Here is a 10,820-nt window from a genome sequence, read left to right as displayed (position 1 = left end):
ACGTTGAAAAAAAAAAAAAAAAGAAAGAAGCCATACAGAGAAAGACAGATAACATATGGTTTCACTCTTATGTGGATCCTGAGAAACTTAACAGAAACCCATGGGGGAGGGGAAGGAAAAAAACAAAGGTTAGAGTGGGAGAGAGCCAAAGCATAAGAGACTGTTAAAAACTGAGAACAAACTGAGGGTTGATGGGGGGTGGGAGGGAGGGGAGGGTGGGTAATGGGTATTGAGGAGGGCACCTTTTGGGATGAGCACTGGGTGTTGTATGGAAACCAATTTGACAATAAATTTCATATATTGAAAAGTAAATAAATAAAAACATTAAAAAAATTTTTTAAAGATAAAAAAATTTAAAAAATGGTGTTGCGTAAAAAAATTGAATTAAATTATTGCACAGAAACATGGTAGACCCACAGTCCCTTCTAAATAAAAAGGCAAGGATCAAAAGGGAGATATCTCAGCCTCTGTCATTCCTGACTCTTGGCTCCAAAATAGAGACCATTTTATTCACCTGATTTGTTTGAAAAGGGGAAAGAAACATGGTATGTTTCATTTTATTTTTTACAGAGACAGAATACTACCACATGATATTGAAAATGACTTCCATTCAGGAAGTCTTTATCCAATTACTTCAAGCATGTAAATATATGCTAAGGTACGGAATGTCCACAATGGAATGTCTTTCTTTACAAGAGGAGGGATTTCTTTTGTCTTTCTTACTTACTAGTGTGCTGTAAACACCCCAAGAGAAGTAGCTGATATTTGACAGATTTTCAATAGTTTTGATTGAACTAATGAAAATAACAAATATATCAACAAACTTGAATCTATCTATCTATCATCTATCTATCTATCTATCTATCTATCTATCATCTGTGATCTTCAGTGAACTGGCTTCCCTTTCATCATCTTAGTAGCAAAGGATAAAAGAGAATCAAAAGTTCAAAAAGAGAGGATACATTTGTGGTATTCCTTTCTTGTTATCTTCAGCAAAAGATTTTTTTAAAGTTGCTGTTCACACTTGTATTCAAGCTCACACTGAAGTCTCATAAATCCTTTCCAAGCCTTTCAATGGCATCAATAATATAGTCAACATCTGCTCATCTGGTGGCAGGGTTGGAAAAGACCATTCGAAAAAAATTTACTTTGTCTCCACATGGCTGGTAGCTTATCATGGCTGTGCCTTTCTCTATCAACCGTCTTTGGAGCAATCTGTGTGTAAATGTAAATGTTATTAAAAGGTGGTTTTATAAGCATATGGATGGCTACATGACTATCATCAGTTCCAAGTAAACTGCAGGCAATTTAAACTATCAGGGATAATTTTTAAGAAGAGGCTTAGCACAAAAAAAAAAAAAAAAAACAAAACTCTAACATGTTCTATATTCATATTGTGGCTCTCATTACTCTGTGATTCACAATGACCAAACTCATAAAATGATGTGTGCTAGAATGCATTAAAAAAGGTGGTGTGACATTTTTGCTTACATTTAAATGGCAATTCGAATAGAAGTACCTGAGAAAGAGGTGAGATGAAGTAGGGAATGGAAAAATAGTAGCATATTTTGGTATTATGACTTTCATCATTTGAAGGATTATACCACGTCTTGAGTTTTTCTGCAAGGTCACTGTTTTGCAGCAAAGCATAGTTTCTTTGTAAATTGCACAGAAACAAATTCTGTCAGTGTCCTTGTCTTGTATGGCTCCTCAGACGACAGCACGCGTGTGGCGGTGGACCACATTAATACACTCTTACGTTGTTATTATAGGGCAAAGTAGCACTGACAGTCGGGAAAGTCAGAAGAGGGCATTCTCTAACTACTTAACCTGCCCCTCTGCTAGTAACTTCGGCTTCCGCACACAGTTTACTTTTGAAATGCTACAGATGCCATCCGTGACTTAACTTCCCCATAAGTCTAATATACTGGCAGTGCAGAGGCAAACATATATATATATATATATATATATATATATATATAATCAGACCGTTCATGTAATGTCCTTCCCTATTTAATATTTTAATCAAGCAAGATGATCATAAAATAATAGATATTAGTGATTGCCTACAATAATTTAAAGAATCGTCTCATGGTCTCCTCCTTGCCTTCCATCCAGGAACATGTACAGAGCCCTAGGAGGGTCAGCTGTCTGCTAAACGAGTTGTGTGTACCTCAGGAGCCCACTTGCAAGTCTGTGTAAATACGTGCCTCACTAGTTCTCAATCGGTAGTAATTGCCCGAGTGGAAGATCACACATATCTAGAAAAGAAAGAATGAAGAACTTCACTTAATACCTGACTCAAACTAAAATATTTAAATAAGGGGTATATGAGAAGCAAAAAAAGAAAAAAAAAAACCAAAAAAAATATTTATTTTCACTTAGGGCTTACAAGCCCCGTGAGTTCTCTTTTTAAATATTTAATTTTGAGAGAGAGGGAGCAGGAGAGGGGCAGACAGAGAGGGAGACAGAGGATCTGAATAGGGTTCCCTGATGACAGCGGAGAGCCCGACGCAGGTTTCAAGCCCATGAACAGTGAGATCATGACCTTAACCAAAGTCAGATGCTTAATTGACAACCCACAAACCCAGGGGAATTTTGATGATATAAAAAGCTGAAGGTCTTGGGGTGCCTGGGTGGCTCAGTCTATTGAGCACCAGACTTGATTTCAGCTCAGGTCAGGATCTCGTGGTCATGGGATTGAGCCCCACGTTGGACTCCAAGATGAGCACGGGGCCTGTTTAAGATTCTCTCTCTTTCTGCGTTCCTGGGGGGGCTCAGTCGGTTAAGTGTCCGACTTCAGCTCAGGTCACGATCCCGCGCTTCATGAGTTCGAGCCCTACGTCGGGCTCTGTGCTGACAGCTCAGAGCTGGAGCCTGCTTCAGATTCCGTGTCTCCCTCCCTCTCTGCCCCACTCCCACTCATGCTCTGTCTCTTTCTCAAAAATAAATAAACATTAAAGAAAAATCTTTAGAAGATTCTCTCTCTCCCTCTCTCTCTGCCCTTCCCCCACTTGCACGTGCTTTCTCTCTGAACAGAAATAAGCATCTTTTTTTTAAAGTTGAAGCCCTTAAACCCTGATATCAGATAGTGTTCAGTTTATCCTAGGGCACCTCACATTAACCCAGGAGAAGTGGTTGTGATGTTAGTATAACTCAAAATAAAACATGCTTATGTGATGTCTGCTTAAGATGGGTTGAAAACTTACAACAAATATATGTGGTAAGTTACATATAATGGTGATCTTCTTCATTTTAACATATATCATTAAAGTAAAGAACAAAATCCCCCTTGTTATGATATTCGTTTGGATTTGTTTTTTCAGCTATTATCGTTCATCGTTCTCTACTAAAATCTTACATTCTTGCTCAGATGACCTTATGATAAGTATCTCAAATTTTGTAATACTTCTCCAACTATCTCTTCTGTTGCTGCTAGGAATTGTTATTATTTTTATTCTTGTCTTTTCTCCTACTAAGCTTTCTAGCCAATTTAGGACGGGGATTCTGTCCATTTCGTTTTATACCTCTAACTCCTATTAGAACACCTGACATAACATTAACCGATGAATGGATTAAGCAAAGGGTAGGAAACTCAGCCTGTTGCATATTGAGAACTTAATTAATATTTTTCAATTAAAAAATTATGACTGGATTAATTTGCAAAATGGCTGATATGTTGAGATTAAGCTCATCTCTATACAAGTATTAAACCAGTGGCTTGGGACCACATGACCACTTATACTAACCAACCAAACTAAGGATGCAGACACAGTATTTAAAAGGCATTATTAAAATTAAAAACAACACACACGCGCGCGCGCGCATTTACCTTTTGGAGTTCTTGATCTCTTTCAAAACCCTCTGGGATGTGTTTAAGTCTTGGTGGGAAATACCAGAAGCAGACATTGGTGAACTCAGGCTAAACCAAACATAAAGATTTTATAAATATCCTTAAAATTCTACTTAATTCCTTAAGTATTTCAGGGGTATTGTAATGAATTTCATTGTTAATATATTTAAGAATAGTTTTTAAGGGCCCAGTAGACATCAGGCACTAGACAGAGACAACAGAAATCGTCACTGTCCTCACAGAGTGCCCAGTCTCTCTCAGATTCTTGCTCTCTTTCTCAAAAATCCCTCATACCACAATTCTAGATGATTTTCCTATCTAGTTAGATCATTCTCACCTGGTCTATCAGTTCTCTCAGAGATCTTCAGTCATCTGTTCCATGACCATTCCTCAAAAGATTTTAACTAAACAATGATAGTTCCAGTTTCATATTTGAGAAAGATCCTTTGGGTTGAGATGTGGACAGTGGATTAGAGGAGAGAACAAGTGAAGAGAGAGGAATATTAGATATTAGAATCCTAGACTGTTATAGTAAGTCAGGAGAGAATGGAGAAGACTTCGCTAAAGCAGTGGCTGTGGGGACAGATAGGAGGCTTTTCATTTCCAAAATCTTTAACAGATGTAATTAACCTCTGCTAGCCCTTCAAAATGAATTCAAGTTTTCCGGCTTCAATGTCTGGACGCCTTTCACATAGATTAAAAATATAAGAATACTTGACTTAAATTTAAGCTTATTTTGGAGAGGAAATAAACTATTAGATGATGTGTAGTATTAAAAACAAACAGACTTCTTTGCTTCCAATTTCCACATAAGACTGCAAGAGACTCACAGATTTAAGATCATAGTTTTGTCAGAGGGAGACAATTTTGAAGATAGACCAAGCACGTTTGTTTCTAAACATTTGCTCTTACTCGCATGGCTTCAAGCCAATGGATGGTTGACTAGGACTTAGAGAGGAAAATGGCCATAATGCTGGCAAAAATCTGTTTTTTCATTAACATCCCCTTAGTGGCTTGATAATGATCTACCAAAGATTATCATAATTTAAAGTCCACTTTCTCTCATATCATCTATTGTCCAGAAACCCAACTGCATATTGTAACATACAAGAAAAAAGCTAGGAACAATTACATTACTCTTATTCTGTCCCAGAGAAATCAGAAAAGCAATTATAACCAAATAGTTTTAATTATCCTAAAAATGAAAATATTGAATATAATCACCAGATAAGCCTTTTGGACCCTTGGCTTGTAAGACATAGAACTTATATGAAAAAGGTCTTAAAACCTAAATGATTTCCATTTAGATAAAACAACATACTTATGATAATTGCTAAGTATACTTTTAAAATGATCTCAGGTAAGATTCAGGTAAGAATACTCAGCAAGCAAAGTATAAATCCATTCAACTATCAAAAACTTTAAAAAAGGCATCTTTACCTCTGCATCAAACACGTGCTTAAAGTTATCTTTTTGCTTTAAAACCTTACAGAAGTATTTTGCAAGTTCCATGTGTCGGTTGGTCTGTGCCTCAAAGCCACAGGTTCCCTGTAATTAAAAAAAAAATCAAAATAAAGTTTCCATTCATGTAAATTCCTTTAAGTTACATTGAAATTGATTTACATTAATTAAATGTACTTATTTAAATAAATAATGTGATTATCATCTTACTACCAGTAGGTGTCCTCCATTATCACTTCCTTTTTATTTCCAGATCATCATCCCACTTTGATGCCCTACTGTCCATGAACTTAAGGCCAGTTACTTAGCTTTCTACACTTCAGTTGCCTAGATCTACAAGTGTTCTCTAAATATTTTGACATGTAATTTTCATCTGTCTACTATGTAGAGCAAATTTTAACAAATGATATGTAGGGGCGCCTGGGTGGCTCAGTCGGTTAGGCGGCCAACTTCGGCTCAGGTCATGATCTCACGGTCCGTGAGTTCGAGCCTCACGTCGGGCTCTGTGCTGACAGCTCAGAGCCTGGAGCCTGTTTCAGATTCTGTGTCTCCCTCTCTCTGACCCTCCCCCGTTCATGCTCTGTCTCTCTCTATCTCAAAAATAAATAAACGTTAAAAAAAATTTTATTAAAAAAATGATACGTAATGTAATAAGGAATGGGAAAATACTACAAATAAAGCCCTTGGCATACTTACAGGCAGAATGTATTTAAAAATTAACAGGAGCACCTGGGTGGCTCAGTCGGTTAAGCATCTGAGTTCGGCTCAGGTCATGATCTCACATTCGTGAGACAAAGCCCGTCATCTGGCTCTGTGCTGATATTGTGGAGCCTGCTTGGGATCCTCTCTCTCTTTCTCTCTCTGCCCCTCCCTGCTCATTCTCTCTCTCTCTGTCTCTCTCTCTCTCTTTCTCTCTCTCAGAATAAACAAACTCAAAAAACTTCTTAGAAGAACCCTATATAGTGAGCAATCGAGGCACAGAAACCTTGCTCAGTCTGTGTCTCCATCCACCTGCTTGCCTGTGGTTACTTCCGCTTGTCTCGTGGCACTAAGCACTATACAGGGGGTGACTCTCCCACTTGTTTTCATCTGAGACCTTATCTCTGAACCTCAGACATATATATTCAACTGCTTATTCAAATCTCCACTGAGATGACTAATGAACATCTCAAAATGACATGTCAACTCGTGATCTTTCTACGCAAATTTGTTTCTCCCAAAGTCTTCCCAGTCTCGATAATATGTCAATTTGATCTCCCAGTTACTAAGACCCAAAACATTAAAGCTCTCATATCTTTGATCATCCCCTTTTTCTCATACCCCACATCTAATGTTTTGGCAAATTTCATTATGTTTACCTTCAAAATGTAATTAGAATCGAATAAACCTTAACCTACCCACTGCCGCTCTGCTGGCCCGGTCATTCTCTCCCACATTATTCAAATTGCTTCCTCACTCACTCATCTCTTTGCTTTGGTCCTTACACCTACTGCCCAAGTTGAGTGTATGCATTCACAGTTATTCTAGCGGATTCTCAACACATAAGCCGTTGGAATCAGAGCTGGCTTCATGGGCCTACAACCTGTGCAGTTACCCAGGCCCTACACTCCAGAAGGGTTTGGTGCTTAATTTCATTCTCCGCTATTGCTGTCCTGAAATTCTTTAACATTTTACCTTGGACTTGTATTTGTAAGTAAAGTAAGTCAAGGGTCCCTAGGAGACAATGGGTCGTGCATGTGAGCTAAGGAGACACATGGAACTTCCGTGGCTGCCATCCCCTTCACACACAGCATTTGCAATGTTCCATGAGCACAGAACCCCGCTGGTCCTATGGTATGTGGGAGCTCTGGGACTCTCGATGCAAGTGCAAGGTAAACACAACTGAGTAAGAGGGGGTGCTAAGAGCCCCAAGAGGCCACACTTTATGTTGAAACCAAAATTCTGCTTCCCGCAGAATTTGTTTCTTTCACTCCTTGTCCTTTTCGATGCCTTCAGTGCCTTTCTCTGCAGGAAATATGTATGTATATTGTGTGTAATATGTATATATGTATAATATGTATATTTATATATACACATATATGTACAAAATTTAATTATATGAATATGTAGTTAGAACCAACAACTCTCACAATTTTAAGCAAACATTCATTTGGAAAAGACATTGTTAGCATTTGAAACGTGTAAGAATAGGAATGATTAAGTATCATTGGGCTAATTTCTTGTGATAACCACTTCATCATCTGACATTATGCAAGAGATTTTTCGCGGAGGGCAATTTGGTTCAGGGGGAAGCTATAAACAGTTCAAAAGGAGAGAAGAAAAGCTTGCAGAAAAGTTAATAGAAATTATTGATGAAGAATGTTCCTACTTTTCAAAAAAATTAAAAAATTTTTAATGTTTATTTTTGAGAGAGATAGAGACAGAGCACAAGCAGAGGAGGGGCAGAGAGAGAGGGAGACAGAATCCGAAGCAAGCTCCAGGCTCCAGCTGTCAGCACAGAGCCCGATGCGGGGCTGGAACTCACAAACCGTGAGATCATGACCTGAGCCAAAGTCGGACGCTTAAGCCACTGAGCCACCCAGGCGCCCCTAAAATTGTTTTTTATGTTTGCTTATTATTTTGGAGAGAGAGAGAGAGCATGAGCAGGGGAGGGGCAGAGAGAGACACACACACAGAATCGGAAGCAGACTCCAGGCTCTGAGCCTGATGCAGGGCGCGAACCCATGAGCCATGAGATCATGACCCGAGCCGAAGTCAGATGCTCAACTGACTGAGTCACCCAGGTGCCCCTCCTACTTTTGATTCTGAAGAAATGGGCCCAGGATCACTGAAGTGGTTCCCGTAGTGTTTACTAATCTCCAAAAATTTTCCATTTAGAACTTTTGGTGGCAATCATGCATATTGAATGGGCATTAAAAAATATCATGGTATGTGTCCATATTGCAAATGCATCTTTAAGTTCTGTAAAAAAAAAAATCTGCAAAGATTGAATATTAGAGACAATGGCAGGGGCGCCTGGGTGGCTCAGTTGGTTAAGTATCTGACTTTAGCTCAGGCCATGGTCTCACGGTTTGTGAGTTCAAGCCCCACGTTGGGCTCTCTGCTGTCAGCACAGAGCCTGGAGCCTGCTTGGGATTCTGTGTCTCCCTCTCTCTCTCTGCCCCTGCCCTGCTCACACTATGTCTCTGTCTCTCAAAAAGTGAATAAACATTAAAATAATAATAATAATAATAATAAAAGACAATGGCACTTCTAGTTTAAGTTTGATTGGATTCTGTTAGCCCATGTTCTCCAAAATGCAGACATCATGAAGAGATTAAAGGTGCCAGGATTTGACTAGGGAAAATATCTGTGTGGAAGACAGTAGGAAAATTCAGAAAGGCCACCGGGAGGCCTTGCACTAAGTCAGCTGTCGGAAGAGTCTTGTGCTTCTCAGGAATGGATTGAATGCCTTAGAATCCCTGACATGCTCAGTCACTGACTGGGAGAAAACTTTGGAAAACAGCCCCAGGGCAGATGTAATTGTGAATTTAAGAGAAGCAGATGGGGCTTTTGGACAATTAATCTCCTGATAGCATTCTCCTGGCCAAAACACATTGATTTTATGAATACAAAACCAGTCCAACCCGTGTGGAAAATCCATGTAAAAAGAAGCTTTCACATTATATTTGCTTTTGCACATATAGTCAACGTCTGTAGAATCTTATATTATTATATGATTTTCTTCTTATTTTTATAAATTATCACAGTTTTATGTAATTAATTTTACTTATACAAAATATGAATTTCATTAACTATGGTTCCTCTTTCTACCATCAATGAAGTATCCATTGTGTAATTAGAGCAAAGGAGGACAAAATAGAATTTTTCAGACTTGCAAGTCAACTCGTCCCTTTCAAACCTGCCATGGATATTTCCTGAACTTGATTTCCAGTGTGAGACATGTTTTCCTATTGGAAAAGCATTTCCATTCCAGTGTATACTGAATTTTATGGAATCATCTGCTCCCATTGAAAGGGTAATAAAAGCTTTCTTATCTCTCCAGGAGTCAAATGCTTTCATTCTGGGGCTGAATGGCATAGACTCTTTTCAACACCAAAAGAAGATTCCATAACCATTCAGGAGTAGACATAAACTCTCTTTCCTTTCCTTTCTCTCTCTCCCTCCCTTCCTCTCTCTCAGAGTGGGTATGCCAGCTCACATGTATGATTCCAGTTGCCTGATTGCAGGATCCCTCTCCTGGGAAATAAATCTCCTTTGCACATGTAGGGTGATGTGCCATGGCCTCACCATGTTGTCCTGAGGTGGAAACAGGGTGTGGGAACCTGACACTGAGATATTCTCTAAGTAAACAGTTGATCTTCCTCTGACCGGGAAACCTTGTGTTTACAGGAAGGATGAAGTAAATAAACACAGTTATTAAAAATTCATTGGGCACGTCTATTTTATAGAGGGCCAAAGGAGATGGTTCAAGTACACAATTCTCCGATGGTCTGGCTCAATCCAGGCCAAACGAGCTTATCTGTGCCTTTTGAACTGCATGTCTTAGGCCATTTGTGGGTAATAGAACCAGTTAAGTGGATCACACCAGCTTTTCTTTCAACGAGATAGAGTGGAATAGAAAACGTTAGAGGATTTCATATACGAGAAGGTGTTTTTCCGAAACTTGTTTTAATTATGTGTTTGTGAACATGTTATTCGGCCACAACATAAAATGTATTTCTTAGCATGGATTGTGTTAAAAAGTTTGAATGCCACTTCTTTACTTTATAAAGGAATAGATGAACTATATGATCCTTTGCATAATCCCTTAAATATATCATTTTTTTAAAGTTGTGATACATATTGAGCATTTGTGAGTTCAAGAATAGACCTGATAGCAAATATCTATGTGTATATGCCCATTTAAGCTAAGCCACCGTATATGCTGTGACTGACAGCTAAGCTATGGCAGAACTGGCAACCTCTTACAGAGTTCAGGAAGTTCAGGAAAATATTTATATAAATAAAATCTTTACCGAATCAGATTGAGGGATATTTGGATTATCGGTGCCTGGGAGATCAACACAAAATTTGGAGCTTTGTGTTTGTTAAAATTTGACCTCGGAATATTTTTTAAAACAAGTTTAACAAAATTTCCAAATTGGCTATTTAAAAATCTTCAGGAAAAGAACTTACAGAATGCATATCTTTGAATAATAAAAATTATCGGTGAAACTCCCAAGACGAACTAATGACCGAGTGTCTCCCCGAGTTACTGGTAATCTTGAGTCAGAGTGTTAACTAGACGTCAGGGCGTTGCCGGGTGACTTGTACAAAAAGTGGTGTCTCTGGTTTTGTGGTAGTATATTTCTGACCAAAAACCAAAACCAAAACCAAAACAAAACCTTCAAATTAAGTCGAAGGGGTTGGTAAGATATTATAGATGATGGTAGTTCACATCAAAGCTTTCACCTACACAGAACCCAGTGTCCATCTTTCTATGGGACACTGGGACTGGAATGAT

At 38.6% G+C, this 10,820-nt stretch overlaps 1 protein-coding gene across 1 annotated transcript in view; it reads right to left on the bottom strand.

Moving 5' to 3' along the window:
• Positions 1–1,049: 1,049 nt before the first annotated feature.
• LOC122470020 (glutamate decarboxylase 1-like) overlaps positions 1,050–10,820 on the bottom strand; it is a 32,240-nt gene continuing 22,469 nt past the window's right edge. Inside the window, 3 exon segments of the mRNA XM_043557183.1 lie at positions 1,050–1,215; positions 3,825–3,922; positions 5,294–5,401. Of these exon segments, the coding sequence (XP_043413118.1) occupies positions 1,050–1,215; positions 3,825–3,922; positions 5,294–5,401 (372 nt within the window).

This window comes from Prionailurus bengalensis, chromosome D3, assembly GCF_016509475.1.
Source record: "Prionailurus bengalensis isolate Pbe53 chromosome D3, Fcat_Pben_1.1_paternal_pri, whole genome shotgun sequence".
Taxonomy (NCBI): Eukaryota; Metazoa; Chordata; class Mammalia; order Carnivora; family Felidae; genus Prionailurus; species Prionailurus bengalensis.
The sequence above is the reverse complement of the archived record's forward strand: the minus strand, read 5'-3'. Positions and strand labels throughout refer to the sequence as shown.